Genomic DNA, 16,553 nt, shown 5'->3' with positions numbered 1-16,553 from the left:
CCTACTGATGTAGCCCATTGTAGTACCACATGTAGTAATGTGTATACTGCAACATTTTCATTGTTACACTCAGTAACAGACCCTAAAATAGAGGTGTATGTTAATGTTGGAAGTAATATGTAATTCATGTGTGTTTGTACAGGAGTTCTCAAGGAGTTGGGAATCCCCATTTCCTCCCGTAATTATTAAAAAAAAAAAAAAAAAATCACGGCGAGATTGTGTCCGTATAACAGAGAGATCCGGATAAAGGGAGGCCGGATAAGAGAGGTTCAACTGTATTTCCATACAGTGAGAGACGTATTTTCAAATCACATTTTTTTTTTCTTTTTCATATCAGGGTTATGATGACAGAAAGATGCTATAATGACAGAAGATAGGAAGAGTTTGAATGCAAAAACAGATTGATGCCATTTTTAAAGATTTTAGATTAAGATCATCATCAAATAGAGAAAAAAAAAAGGAAAATCATTCAATGATACTGCACTCACAATACAATAAGAAATATTTTTAAAGATATCTCTCATATCATAACAAATTTTTAAATCGTTTTCTCCGTTTTCGGCAGATTCAGTCTCAAATATCTCAAGTTGATAAAAATGGACATATTCTGTTTTTGCATCTAAATTCTTCACATAGAAGTTAGCAAAGCGGGGAAAAAAGTGAAGGATGAGGATAACATTGAGTCTCCCCTCCCCCTCCAAATCCCAACCATAACCCCAACCTCATCAATCACCTCTCCCCTTCCCCCCCCCCCAAAAAAAAAGGGACAATAACACCAACTCAACAAACAAACGCTTATAAGCTAAAACTCAAATTCTACACCGTTTGTGCAAAGAAGTACATGCAGTGAACATGACTAGAGCCTTGGACCATTCTTGGCCATAATTCTCACAGTCTTGCCTATCTGCCATGATGTCAGAATTGTGGACATTGTTCATCATAAATTAATCCCACACAATGATAGGAACTCAGCCTAATTTTGAGTTTTTACTCCATGGAATATTTATAGTCACAGTCACACAACTCAGATTAAGAAGATAGAATCACGCTTGAGATAGCCTTATAATAATAATAATAAAAAAAGCAAATCACTTATTTGGCACAACACCTTCATTTTCAAAAGCAATTATAAAGCACCTCAAGCTATTCTCTGTAACAAAGGTCCGCTTTCTTTGTTTTATGGCATGGCATCAAATGGCAACTTGTTTTGTCAATACTGCATGATAAAGTAAAGAAAAGCAAGCTACAGCCCCAAGGGGATCCAAATTTATGTGTCTCAACAAAATTGTGCGACGAGAGTTTTGAAGATTAGTGTGTCTAACCTAGTTTATCACCCAGACTTCTTTTGCGCAATTGGCGGTGGAGAGGGTTCTTGTTTCACACTCTGCTTGTCTTAGATTAGTCGTATTTTCTCCCCATTTTCTCTCATCCTGCTAACTATCCGAGTAAAGAGGCCATCCTCTTTCTATGCTTCCTAGAAGATAAGAGTGACGGGTTGCCACCTATAATTTGCAAAGCCTGCCAATATCCACAAGTTTTCAGGCTTGGTATTAACCAATGCCCACTCTCTCCCCAAACATACAGACACAAAGAAAATCATAGTGGTAAGGTGCCTGTCCGGGTGACAAGGAGTTCGTACACAGGTAGGTGTGAATCCTGCTCAAGTACTAGGAGTGCATGTATGTACGCACATGATTTCCTTTGTCATGGCTACTACTATTAACTAAAGCACTGATCAATTCAGTGCTCATTTACATGGATATATAGCAATTTGTCAACCAGTTGCAAAAGAAAATCATCATCTCCATTCAAACACTAACAAGAACAAAAAATGCAAACACCATCATACAACCAAGTTATTCACCTAGTGTATGTATGGGAAACATGCAGACTACTTTTAAGTTGAGTTTACTGAATCAAGACAGGGGCAATGCTTTGTCAATAAAGTTTTCTGTGGCAACAATTAACTTCTGCTTCTTGGACTGAGTTCTGAATGATGATAGCCATGACAAACAAACAAACAAACAAATAAATAAATAAATAAATAGATAAATAAATAAATAAATAAATAAATAAATAAATAAATGAATACATAAATAAATACATAAATACATAAATAAATAAACAAATAAATAAATAAATAAATAAATAAATAAATAAATAAATAAATAAATAAATAAAAATAAATAAATACATAAATAAACAAATACATAAATAAATAAACAAATAAGTAAAGAAAAATAAATACATACATAAATAAATGTATCAATAAATAACTAAATAAATAAATGAATAAATTGATTAATTAAATAATAAAAGAAAATGAAACAAAATAATATATTCATAATATAAAATAACATGAAATAACATAATATGAAATAAAAGAAAAAAATAAAATGAAATAAAACAAAATAGAATAAAAATTGTATTACTATGATACGGTGTCAGCTGTAACCATTGAATACCAATGATTAGCATGTATAGTATCATGCACTAGTCAAACCTTCAATGACAATGAACATGGAGATGACTCAAAGTCCAGTTCAGGAATGTGAATTGACAATTTGGAAGAAAATCCTTCCTCTATCATGGCTTCAGTGTCTCCAAATTGGATTAATGACAGGAAGTGTCAATTTCTCCACAAACATGCAATTACTGGTGACCAACTTTAACCATTTTTCCGCCAGGGAGTCACATGTGCACACATGTCACACACACGCATACATATATGGAAAATTAATGTGGCACATGGAGGGTTAAACAAAGGCTGATTGGATCCTTTGACTTTCAGGTTGCACAATGACCATCTTACATAACTCAACTTTTTTTCCTTATTAACTCTTTTTGTGCTCTTAGTGCCAATTGGTGTGGAGAATCCCATAGCATTGTACACACTGTCCAATGTCCCTGGTACAGAAAGGGTTGACCATACCATGAGAAATATGTCGGACACCAATGTAAGAGGGAAGGGTGGGGCTCAAAAAGCAATCTGAAAGAGTGCTTAGTAAAGGCTCGAATGACACTGTTTACATATTATATCAAGAAAAACCAACATATTGCTGTTGAGGCAACAAAACCTTGTCTCTTAAATACATGTATGTCAAATGTTCAGAAGAATGAAGAAACATGGATTCCAAAGCACTATCACAAATGGAATCTCCTTTCCTTTGGCATGCTGTGGTACAAGTACAAGTTGTAGCTGCATTTTTGGGGGTAAGACACCTAGGATTTGGACAAAATATTACTTGATAGATTATCTGACAAGTAATAAAAAAGTGATTTTTTTCTCAAAAATTTGAGATGAGAATGTCTGTCACCCCTTTGACAATATGGGAAGTTATTCTACATCTGCTTGTATACCAGAGATCTATTCATGCTCGGATATTAAGATTTACTAAAATAATAATCTATTTTATCAATTTTTTAATGCATGACTCTGCAGTCCCTACATGTATGTGATTGCCAGACACATAACCGCCACAAGCAGACTCTCTCTGTCAGAGTGGATTTTTGTGACCTTTGACCTCACCTGTTCCTTGATGTCGTTCAGTTGTTGCTTGAGCTTGGTCACTTCCAGGTTGGTGTTGTTCATCTTGACCGGTTTCTGACTGGACGACACGGCGATGTTGACTCCGCCGCCGCCTCCTCCGGCAACGTTGGCGTTACTCGGCATCAAGTTGGCTGGTGACGAGGTTGACGTTGGTGATGACGGCGGAACTAAAGAATCGGCAAAGAATCAAGGGATACAATAAACCACTCCCACAAAGTTTATATCTCATTATTGCCATTTTATTTGCCAGTGCATAAAAGGAAAACAAAATCAGCATAAAGAAAAGAAGATAGAGAAATCACATTTGTTGATTTGACCAAGATTTGACCAATCATGTTGACTTGCTCGAGAACTCCGGTCAATATAATGCAATCTTGCAAACACCTTGCTGGTGATCTTACCATTTTGTGTCAAAGCTCTGGTTACTGGGGTCCTTTGTTGTTGGCTTATGCCTTCCACTCTGTTATATGTTTGTTTGTTCATTTGTTTGTTTGTTTCTTAGTTTGCTTGTTTGTTAATTGGTTGATTTTTTTTTTTGGGGGGGGGATGAATCCACTTTCAGCCATAATGTCACTCCTTCTGAAAGCAGGGCCTGGAGAGCAGACAACTTGCTGTGAGGTCCATAACAAAGCTACCTTCTGGTAGCTGAAACATTGGAAAGTGAGGGTGCCAACTGGACATAGAACTCCTTTCTTTTATGCTGTCTTTCTTTCTTCCTTTCTTTCTTTGGGTGGGCAGCTTGGTATATATGGAGCTTTCTGCAGTTTGTACACTACATTTGATTGTTTGACAGTGAATATTCAATCCATCAAATCAGATCTAAAACTAACTTGAATATCAAGGAGTGCTATAAAACAAATAACACACAAACTCGTAATCTCACCTTTTCCACCACAGCACACGATGAAGGGAACCGTCTTCTCAATCTCGGCTCGACACTGGACACACTTCTTCATCAAGCTGCCACAACCTTTCATTCAGAAAGAAAATGGAAAATGTTTGCTTTGTTTGTTTTGTGGTCTGAAATATCTGTTTGATTTATTGTGAGGTGAAACTGGCATAACTGAAGGTAAAACAAACATACTTCTTAAGAAGTCACTTTGATACAAAGCAGCCACTCATATTAAGCTACCACTGATTGATTGATTGATTGATTGATTGATTGATTGATTGATTGATTGATTGATTGATTGATTGATTGATTGATTGATTGATTGATTTATGCTTTCATTCATTCATACATTCATTCACTGATGAATGAATGGGGGATGGACTGATTGACGGAATCAAAATGAATGAAGGAATACTGGATAAAGATTAACTTGAACACACATTTCTAGTCATATAATAAGTAATTATATCAAACATTTGAACCTAAACCTGTTGCAACAACAACAAAAAAATCATTCTCTGAAGGAGATATTTAGATACAAGTGTAATAAAATATTAATCCCACAAACCTCTCATGTCTTCCTGCACTAATCGATTGAAATAAAACAAAAACAAAAAATGTGGTGCTACATTACTCAACTCAGATTGTTCTATTAACATGTCACATAAGCTTTATTGTTTCACTGTCATGGTAAAGTGGTACTTCTTGAATCAAGCCTAGTCCACAGCTTATACAAAGCATTGTTACATTTTCACTTGCTAGTCTGCTTTCCAGACCATTGCCATTGAATTCATTGTCACTCACATGAACATATCTTCATTGTAACTCCTCATACTTTCTTCCATCTTGAATTCACAGCCTAAGTCAGCAATACCCTGATGATTGAAAGCCTTTCTTACATGTGAATAGAACTATTTCTGAACATGATACAAAAGAGGGAATGACACAGGAATGTCTGGAAACCAGACTAGGATTCCAGATGTGTTCATACCATCACAGGCACACATGTGTCCACAAGGCTGGAACAGAACAGATGCCATCTTGTCTGAACACACCACACACTCTTCAATCTGTGAAAAAGGGAATAGAGGCATAAAAAAAAAAAAAAAACAAGAAATCATCAGACAAAAGCTGTGATTCAAATTCTAACTCACTTCAACTACACACAGACATGGTGCAAACGTCGTAAGATTAATGTGCCCAGATATAAATAAAACTTCAAAAAGGAAAATTTAATTCTTTTCGGGGAAGCGGCAGATAATGGATGAGACTAAACTATCAAGCAGTAGATGCAGTAATCCTAGTTCTCACCGTAAAAGATTTCAAAACTTCTTCAGTCAGGATTATTTGAGGAAAGCTGACCTGCCCATGTACATGAATGATATGCTTGCTATTTCACAATGCCAATTTAATATACAACGTACCCTGGCACGCCACAGCTAGTAAACATGGCAAAAAGAAATACATGCAGTGCACTGTGGGATATAAAATCTTGAATTTTCCTGAGGTCACCGATCACACTGTACAACTCTGCATCTTTTTGGGAAAAAAAAAATCAAAAATATTTGTGTGATCTGGATCACGACCCTAATCCCTCAAAATTATTTCTCTTCACGCATTAAAGATTTCAAAATTTAGATCGCGATATTTTGAATGCAATGAGAACAGTGCTATTGAAAAGGATAACCCCTGACCTTGGTTCTGGACTGGACCTGCTCCTTACAGATGAGGCACTTCTTGACCCTGGGAGAGCAGAGTGAGCAGGTGGCGATGTGACTACAGGGTCCAAAGAGGGTGTCCCGCTTCATGTCTGAACACACCATACACTCCTCCAGAGAGTCCTGGTCTACTGTGGGAGACGAGCTCATCAGGACGTTGGAGGAACTGATGAGGGAAGGGAAGGAGGAGGAGGAGGAGGAGGAGGGAAGATGATGTTGGAGCTTTGTTAGCATTTTACTGGTATCGCATGAATACATTGAAAGGTATCAGAGTGGCTCGTTAACCCGTTGAAGACCAGTCCCGAGTACTGTATACGCTATATATTTCGCGTGGGTTTTATTTTCGCGAATTTCGCGAGTCGGGAGCTATTCGCGAAATTAACAACACGCGAAAATATTACCTTCCAAAATGAATCCCTTGCCTTGACGATACGATCATTTTACGGCTTACCAAACAGACCACACTGGCTAAGCTTGTTTACGTACATATAGCATGTCCACGTCTAACTAATTTACTAGAATCTCTAGTACACACAGCCCAGTCGCTGTGGTAGCATTCGTTGCTAGTAAGGTGAAAATTCACACTTTCTTTGCCACTTCATATTTTCTCCGGTCCCCCAATCGCGAATTTAACCACTCGCGAAAATGTGTGACATCGGCAATTCGCGAAAATTTATGCACGCAAAAATTATAGCGTATACAGACACTACTCAGGCAGACGTCTACAGGAAATGCATGTCAGATCAAAATCAGCTCATCCTAAATGAGTTAACAGGCTGAATTAACATTACATGGCTGCTAATATTCACATATCAAAATCAATTACAAGTTTTAATGAGCATCCAGGGAGATACATTCTGAAATATCCTTCCATTTGTGTGTTTTATACACTTAAATAGGAAAACAAATAATAATAATTCCCAAGTACAAATATGTAATGAGAGGTTTTCATACTGTCAGGTCAATAGATAATGAGATACAATTAATTTTAAGTGTTTCTTGCTGAATCAGGGAGAATTGGTAGTTCTACCATTTTCACTAAACAAATTTCAACAGCCTCAAGAGCTAAACTCTTTTATGCCATGAATTGCTGATTTTTAAAAAAAAAAAAATCATTTATCTGTAACAACAATGATAGCAATTACTAGAACTGCAATAAAAACAGGAACAAAGCTGCAACAATAATGCAAAGATGTCCACATAACAATGATATTATCGCTACTACACCTACAATAACCACTATCACCACCACTGCCATCATCATCATCATCATCATCATCATCATCATCATCATCATCATCATCATCACTAACACTATTACCACCATCTCAACATCACTATCATCATCATCACCACACTTACAACCACCACCACCACCACCATCATCGTAACCACTACCACACACACCACCATCACCACCACGACCACATTCATCACCATCACTATGACCACCACAACCACCACCACCACCACCATCACTACCATCATTCCACACCACTCCTCCACCATCACTATCATTAACATCACTATTACGACACCTACCACCACTAATGTTGCCACTGCAATCACTACCACCATCGCTATCACTGATGCCAACACTATCACCACAATAACCACTACACTACCACTTTCAACACAACTTCCACCACTATCACCACCACCACTACCACAACAACACCCACCACCATGAACCATTACTTGTTCTTCTCCTTGTGGCACTTGGCCAGGGCGCGGCAGAGATTTGGGTCCGGGCACAGGTCCATGGGGGACTGGCCCTTCTTGTTCTTGACGTTGAGGTCAGCTCCGTTGGCCGCCAGGAAGCAGGCAATGGAAGCACTACTCTTCTTGTCCCCAGACTGGGTGCCCAGCCCCATGAGCAGCTGTAAGCAAAGAGAAGTAAGATGGAAGACACAATCAAATTGTGTTCTTCCAAGATTCCACAGTTTTGACACTAAATGGTCTGGCTCCTAAACAAAAACAAAACTAAACTAAACAAAAAAAAAAACAAACTCAAAACAATTAATTTAACAACAACAACAAAACACATTTCATCTGACCCACAATTCTGTGATATGTGGAATGTGCACTCAATATTGAGTGCATATTCACGCGATCAGTTGTCAGTTTACTAGGGGGTCCAGCCAGGCAGGAAAATCTCCCATCTAAGAGATGCCCGGTGTGGGAGTCTCTGTAACTGCGATTCATTGTAAGTTACGATACCTGCAAAGCTATCTATACCATGGACCCCATGTGTTTATCACATACAGTGTAGAACATGGACCAGCTTGGCCAAAGTAGGCAAAGACTGGTGCATGTTTCAAACATCACATCTCCACCCACCTTGCCAACATCCTGCATGTCTTGGAGCTGTCTGAGTTGTGATAGGGTGTGGTGTCGGAGGGCCTCATGCAGGGGTGTGTCCCCATCCTTGTCCGGTAGGTCAAGCTTGGCACTGGCACGGACCAGCAGCTGTCCAGCAAAACGAGTGAACACACACAAAAAACATTCAGCAATTATTCCTCCCAAACACATAACGCACATGTACTTGTATTCTTAAAGAGCTTTAAAAACCCTTTTACTATTGCATACCTTTACAGATTAAAAATGGATTTACATAGAATTACAGATTATAATAGGTCAAACTTGGCACTGGCAAGGACTAGTAGCTGTCCAGAAAAACAAGCACACATGCACAGTAAAACATTTAGTCACTATTCCTCTATAACACTTGTATTTTTAAAGAGTTTTAAAAACTATTAAACTACTACATAAACTATTGCAGACCCCCCCCCCCATCCCCCCACCCCCCCCCCCCCCCCAAAAAAAAAAAAAAAAAAAAGTTCTAGTGGCAGGGAATGATGATACATGGAGAAAGCACACAAACATGTGAACTTACTTAGGTATGATTGCTTGCATTGGCTTGTTTTTTAACTTTGTTCTAATACTAGCACAATCACCAATGAATGCATGTTATTCTGTAATGTTGTGGATAGAAAGCATTCATTCAGAAATTAGCATGAGAAGAAATGAAAGCCCAGATTAAATAACTTTATATAGAATGATGAAGCACATCCTAATCAAACGATCTACTAATGATAGATTGTAAGTGAAGTATAAAGGCCTGTTGTGACTTTACAATGCATGGGAGAGAAGGAATAATAGAAGAAAGATCAAAGTTTACGTACCCTGACAATCTGCGTATGCTGTCTCTCTACTGCCAGGTGAAGCGCTGTCTGTTGGTTCACGTTCTGAAGGTCCAAGTTGGCGTGGCCCTGGAACAAAGAGAAACAAGGATTAAAAAAAAAGAAAGAACAAGTTAGGAAAATATGAAGTAAAATGTGTGGGTTGATTAGTCTTGAATCTAGAATCAGCATGGCCCTGGAACACAGAGAAACAAGGGTCCCCCCCCCCCAAAAAAAAAAAAAGGTTTTTAAAATATGAAGGAAACTGTGTGGGTTGATACGTCTCACACCTGCTCACAGATCCCTGCATTGTTCCGTGGTCTGTGAGCAAGTGTGGTGATGTTCCAAACTTGTAAGACCCTGGAACAAAGAGGAAATCTTCATAATAATGGAAAAAAGTGCCTTCTAAGATATTCTGGAATATTGAGTGTTTTGTAAGAAAAGAATTCAGACTTGAAAATCAAGTTTATTGGTTGAATTGAGTCTCGACTTTAATAAATCAAGTCTATGACTTGAAGTGAGTCTAAGGGCTGGATTGAGTAAAGGGCTAAATTGTGTCTATGGGCTGGACTGAGTCTAAGACTTGAATTGAGGCTAAGGGTTGGTTCATCTGGACGGACCATGGTAGCACAGAGCAGTGGTTCAAATCCATGGTGAACTCATTAGGTGATCCGAGTATCCTCTCGGATCACCTTCTGTATCTGTACTGATTCTTTGTTCTTCTTCTTCTTTTTCTTCTTCTTTCTCCGCAAAAGTTGTGTATCGCTAATCTCGGAAAGTCCTCTTCCTATCAATGTCAAAATTATACCATACATGTATCATGTCCCAAAGACGATCCTTCTAATAAAATCATAGTGATTAGTCGACCGTGACGTCACTATGACGTCATTATATGAAAACACATTCTCAATCATATCTCTTTAATGGAATGAAAATTTTCAATGAAATTTACGTCACGTATATTTCAAGTCAAGCGCATTCTACTCATATAATCAAAATTCATATTTTCTCTTAAAACGTGCGCGTACGCGCGTGTTGAAATATTTATATGCTCAGATCGAGCTCAAATTTTTTTTGCACACGTTTCAGACCATTTAGAGCATTTTTTGAAAAATTGAACAAATTGGACGGACGCGTACGCGCGCGCACATATACGCACGCACAGCTCATACGCAATAGAAATTTCCCGTTTTTTCACATTTATCGGATGCCTGAAATGTCAAGGAATATTTCTACCAAGTTTCAAGTCAATCCGACTCAATATGACATCACACGGGCCAGTCAAAGTTGAAATTCCGCGCGCGCGTCAATGGCGATATACAGTGCAACAATGCAAAAAAAAAACGCCAATTTTGAATCCGATTTTACTCGTCAGGATGGACGGTGACCCCCCATTTTCTGTACATATTCTGAAAGCTGATGAGTTGTACATCTCATTTCATGGGTCAGCGATGCTGCAAAAATGATTAAAAGATATCAAATTTCTTGATAAAGTAAAAAAAGTAAATTTTCAAAATGACGTCATCAAATTTCAAGTTCACTCGAGCATATCTCACCTATCCTTTGCCAATTTTCACACAAATTTCAGTATGTTGTAGCTTATTAAATGCTTTTTCATTAATATAATAACAGCATTTTGATTGGATGACGGCATCACCTCGTAAAAATGGATTCAAAGTAATCTTGTCAAATTTGACCAGTTTACGTGTTATCTCTATGGGAGTGCAGTTTTTCTGGAAATGAAAATTGACATGACTATCTTTCTCGAGCACTAGCTCACTTATGCTTCGGTGAATTTCCTCCCAAATTTTAATATGTTGTAGCTGAGACTTTGGGCTATCGTAATGTGCCCTTCATTTTTTCATACGACGTCGGCATCATGTCAGAAAATTTGGTTGAAATTAAAGCTTATCTTCGATGTATTGAGATATTTCTTCCTTTCTGCAACTTTCTTTGCAATAACTCAAGAAACACAGACCCTATCACCCCCATATTTTGCACATGTTTAGTTCATGTTACGTACAATGTACATGATTTCATAAAAAAAAAACTACTTGATCGGACACCATCTTGGGTATGTAAATTAGGGTCAAAGGTCATAAATATTTCATCCTGTATCTTAGTAAATATATGTCCTATCTTTCCCATATTTTGCACACGTAAAGACCATGTTACAAGGATCATTTCACAAAATAACCACTTTTTGCTCAGATGCCATCTTGTCTGTGCAAAGTGGGGTCAAAGGTCATAAGTACTTTTTTTCTGTATCTTCGTTATGACGTGTTATCTCTATGGGAGGGAATTTTTCTAGATGTGAAAGTTGACATGATTGTCTTTATCGAGCACTACCCATAGCGAAATAAATGTGGTCTGCAGATGGCCATCTGCAGGCCATCCGATAGTTATCCGATGCTATGCCATCCGATAACTATCGGATGGCAATTTCACATGCAAATTAGTTACTGTAATATATCAAATGTAGGAGCGTTGTGCTTCAAACCCAAGCTTCAACCACTACGGACATGAGGGAAAACTCCTTCATTGCTATTCCCAGAATTTTGTCCACCCCGACTGGTCATCACATCCTGTGGTCAGTCTATACACCCTACCTCCCTAGGAGCCTAACCTCTCCCATAAACATTTCTGGATAACTTGTCTCCCCATTGTCTACCAGTGCTAAGTTTCTCCCCCATCATCCCCATCATGTAAAATGTGAGTCACTGGTGTCAGTGACCCATGGATTGACAGTGGTCATTACTAACCTACTCCTTTGTTTTATTATAATCTGAATCCCTCTATTTTGAATATTTGAATATCGTAGATTAAGCCCCTCCTTCGAGTATAGATGTATTATAAAAGTGACCATGTGCTTTGGTCAAGAGTTCTCTCTTTCACCCTCTTCGGGTAAAGACACAAAGCGTTGGTCTCCCTTGCCATCCCTCTTTAGGGGCAATATATGGCCGTTTGATGGGGAGTACCTATTAATATATCATATTCCTGTAAAGCGTTATATCCTCTTGTGACTAAATAAAGAGCCTGGATTTGGATGCTTATATGAACTGGTCTCTTGGTCCTTTCTTTGGAGCGTCGAGAAAACATTTAATACCAATGTAACACCGATTACGCCATCGAAGAACACTCAACTACAAAATAAAGGTGTTACATTCTGGTGGCAGCGGTGTGTTGATTAATCGAGCCTATACTTCTGCAGGTGGGATTGGACGAGCCCATCTCCACATTATACCGCCTGGATTTTGCAGTTTGTGGACTGTTTATACCATTTGTTTCTCGACTGTGGATCATCTCGAGACAGCGATCTATCTCTTCTGTGGAACTGAATTCAAGCCTTTGTGCATCATAGAAGGCTCGACCCTGCTTGTGGACACAATAATTCCCCACTGTTGAAAGTGAATTTACACAGTGAACTATATTTATCATCACTTTCCTCATTCATCATCACGGCATCATCACCTGCTGGAGTGTTTTGTGTTTTAATGTACATGTAAGCTGTTCGCCACTGCGGGAGAATCAACTTTATTACCTTGGATGAGCTGTTCTTCTTCATCGGGGATCTACTTTCATCGCTGACTTGTACTGTTTGCCTCCTGCTATTTTAATGTGAGTCAACCTGTGCTGTACCTGGCTGTGACTCCTGTTCATTGATCAGTCGTCTTCAACCAGTGACATCATACATGGACTGTACAGCGCTACCGGTCATCTACGAGGGATCTGGATGAGTTCTTCTTATTCATATTCATTTTTTCCTTTTTCACTGAACATTAATTACTTATTTTGGACAGACTCTCTTACAAATAGTATTTTCTTTTGTCTTAATCCTGTCCTCTTTTTTATGAGATTTGTTTTTATGTGCTGAGTGTTGGTACGTAGCTTCATTATACTCCGTTGTTTTACAATTTATTTTTGCTTTCATTGTGCATGTTGATATACGCATTTAATTGTAATTGTGTGACGTGTGTTTGTTTGTTGATGAAATCCTTTGTTTTTTTCTTATGTTGATTACGGTTTATGATATATCGCTAGTTTTTGTGTGTCAGCTTATGCTTGATTTGGCATAAGTTTGTTTATTTTCTTTTTTTTTACGTTTGCATAGGGTGAATTATTCACATCTTCATATTTTTGTTCTCTTCATCTCTCTTTTTCTTCTCTCTCTCTCTCTCCCTCTCTCTCTCTCCATCCTGTGTAATCAATACTAGCAAGTTAGTGTTGAAGTTGGTTCTTTCTCATTCTTGACGTGGATAAACCATTTAACTTCCGACAATGGCCACTGAATACGGCACCCGTACTACATCAAAGTCTTCCTCTACCATCTCTTCCACCCCCACCTCCCTTGATCCCCACCCATCCTACCTGTTGCGTCCCCTCCCAGTCACCCCAACTTGCCGCCCCCTCCTCCCTCACCATCCCATGATGCCCATGCACGTAACCATGATCCTCCGCACCACACTCGAAGCGGCCGGATTGTACACCCTCCTGATTATTATGGTAACCCCATCTCCTCAGACTTCACCTCTTTCTCTCGTTAGGCCTTGGTAAACTTGACTTTCAAACAACCTTGATTAAGGATTGTTGCTATTTTGAAGTTTATCGCATCATTTGTTTTATGTTCACTTGTGTTTCTGTTGTCTCACTTCTGAATGCAAAGTAAGGAGGTATTGCCTCCTATAATGCCATTCCTTTGTATATATTTTTTTCATGACCATCAGACAGTTAAAGCAGGTCATGATTTATGTTTATAGACAAGTGTAGTTCCTACCGATTAATGCCATAACATTCGTATTTGCTATAATTTCATGTGTGATTATCTTTTAGGCCAACGATGTCTTGCTCATGTCCCACACGAGTGTTATGTAGTTTAAGTTTTAATCATTGACTTTCTATTGCTTTGATTTTTCTTATGCTCTGCCCGTTCTCTGACTCCTCAGCTTTTGAATTTCCTCCTCTCTCTATGTCATGATGCTTTTAACATATTTCTGCCTGTCCACAGCCTCATTTGGACCAATTACTAAACTTCCTTTGCACATTTTTTGTAAGTTCTCTATATTTCACACATGTCTCTATATGACCTTGTCACCATACCTAGATTGGCCTATTTCTAATATCTGTTTGAATGGGTTTTTTAATTATGTTTTATACACTAACAATATCCTGGTTTCAGGTTTTCCATTCCATAAATGCAAGATTATTATATTTTTATTCCATTATTTCAAGTTGGCTTTATTTTTCCTGCTTATTCGAGACATTGACCTAATTATATTTATACCTAGATGTGTTTATTTTATTGACCAGTTATTTGCTGAATTTGGGTGACCAATGCAATCACTTTCTCTTTGGTTATTATTCCATTTTAGTAGAATTTTTTTTTATTCCTGTTCGTGTATTACACCCTATTACACATGGAGTTAGTTGTTTTGGATTAATGTCAATATTGTAGTTTTCGTATATTGTTCAGATGAAGTTGGTTTTTGTTTAGTTGTTTAAATTCATTGCGCACACATTTTTTTCCTCATAGTTTGAATCAGTATTTATGCGATTCTTTGATTTTTGCCTCGGTTTTACAACCTTCAGTAATGCAACACGGAAACAGTAAAATGTTTCATGATTTTTCCCATGTGCTCATTGCCTTTTAACTATGATTTCACTTGATGTTTTTGTCGTACTGTTAACACCATGTTGAATTTGATATTTCTATGTTCTTTTGTTTCCTTCTACCTCTTTCCACTTTCTTTCATTCCTTTAGTCATGCTGTAGTATTCTGTATGTTTTATCATTTTGTACACATAAGTTACATTTTGTATCCAGTCCCCTCTCTCATTTTCTCACTGGAGAATACTCTCAATTGTTTCGTAGGTCACCTGTCCCACTGTAATAAACCTCCTTGAAACGAGGACGTTTCATTTTGAAAGATGGAAGTAATGTAATATATCAAATGTAGGAGCGTTGTGCTTCAAACCCAAGCTTCAACCACTACGGACATGAGGGAAAACTCCTTCATTGCTATTCCCAGAATTTTGTCCACCCCGACTGGTCATCACATCCTGTGGTCAGTCTATACACCCTACCTCCCTAGGAGCCTAACCTCTCCCATAAACATTTCTGGATAACTTGTCTCCCCATTGTCTACCAGTGCTAAGTTTCTCCCCCATCATCCCCATCATGTAAAATGTGAGTCACTGGTGTCAGTGACCCATGGATTGACAGTGGTCATTACTAACCTACTCCTTTGTTTTATTATAATCTGAATCCCTCTATTTTGAATATTTGAATATCGTAGATTAAGCCCCTCCTTCGAGTATAGATGTATTATAAAAGTGACCATGTGCTTTGGTCAAGAGTTCTCTCTTTCACCCTCTTCGGGTAAAGACACAAAGCGTTGGTCTCCCTTGCCATCCCTCTTTAGGGGCAATATATGGCCGTTTGATGGGGAGTACCTATTAATATATCATATTCCTGTAAAGCGTTATATCCTCTTGTGACTAAATAAAGAGCCTGGATTTGGATGCTTATATGAACTGGTCCCTTGGTCTCTTCTGTGTGCTGTCGAGAAACATTACCAATGTAACACCGCCAATACGCCATCGAATAACAAACATACGCTACAAAATAAAGGTGTTACATTACTATCAGCAAGCCATCGGTTAGCAGATGGCTTGCTGATGGGTACATTTCCCGATGGCTTGCTGATGGGTACATTTTCCGATGGCTTGCCGATGGCTATACCTACTGGCCATCCGATGGCTATCTGGTGGTTATCCGATGGCTATCGGATGGCAATTTCACATGCAAATTAGTTACCATCAGCAAGCCATCCGCTAGCAGATGGCTTGCTGATGGGTAAATTTCCCGATGGCTTGCTGATGGTAAATTTCTTGATGGCTTGCCGATGGGTGCATTTCCTGATGGCTTGCTGATAGCACTGTGGATCGCTATACCTACTGGCCATCCGATGGCTATCTGGTGGTTATCCGATGGCTATCGGATGGCAATTTCACATGCAAATTAGTTACCTTCAACAAGCCATCCGCTAGCAGATGGCTTGCTGATGAGTACAGTTCCCGATGGCTTGCTGATGGGTGAATCTCCCGATGGCTTGCTGATGGGTAAATTTCCTGATGGCTTGCTGATGGGTAAATTTCCCGATGGCTTGCTGATGGGTATACATTTGCCCATGGCTTTCCGATACATGGGTACAT

The 16,553-nt window shown here is 38.6% G+C and overlaps 1 protein-coding gene across 1 annotated transcript in view; it reads right to left on the bottom strand.

Annotated features, from left to right (window-relative positions):
• LOC140233696 (E3 ubiquitin-protein ligase MIB1-like) overlaps positions 1-16,553 on the bottom strand; it is a 346,055-nt gene that overhangs the window by 862 nt on the left and 328,640 nt on the right. The window contains exons 14-20 of the mRNA XM_072313796.1: positions 9,346-9,432; positions 8,501-8,629; positions 7,859-8,040; positions 6,137-6,326; positions 5,434-5,512; positions 4,434-4,520; positions 3,530-3,717 (exon numbers count right to left, since the gene is read on the bottom strand). Coding sequence (XP_072169897.1) covers positions 3,530-3,717; positions 4,434-4,520; positions 5,434-5,512; positions 6,137-6,326; positions 7,859-8,040; positions 8,501-8,629; positions 9,346-9,432 — 942 coding nt within the window. The remainder of the gene's footprint in view (positions 1-3,529; positions 3,718-4,433; positions 4,521-5,433; positions 5,513-6,136; positions 6,327-7,858; positions 8,041-8,500; positions 8,630-9,345; positions 9,433-16,553) is intronic.

This window comes from Diadema setosum, chromosome 10, assembly GCF_964275005.1.
Source record: "Diadema setosum chromosome 10, eeDiaSeto1, whole genome shotgun sequence".
Classification (NCBI taxonomy): Eukaryota; Metazoa; Echinodermata; class Echinoidea; order Diadematoida; family Diadematidae; genus Diadema; species Diadema setosum.
This window is presented reverse-complemented; position numbering and strand designations above follow the sequence as displayed.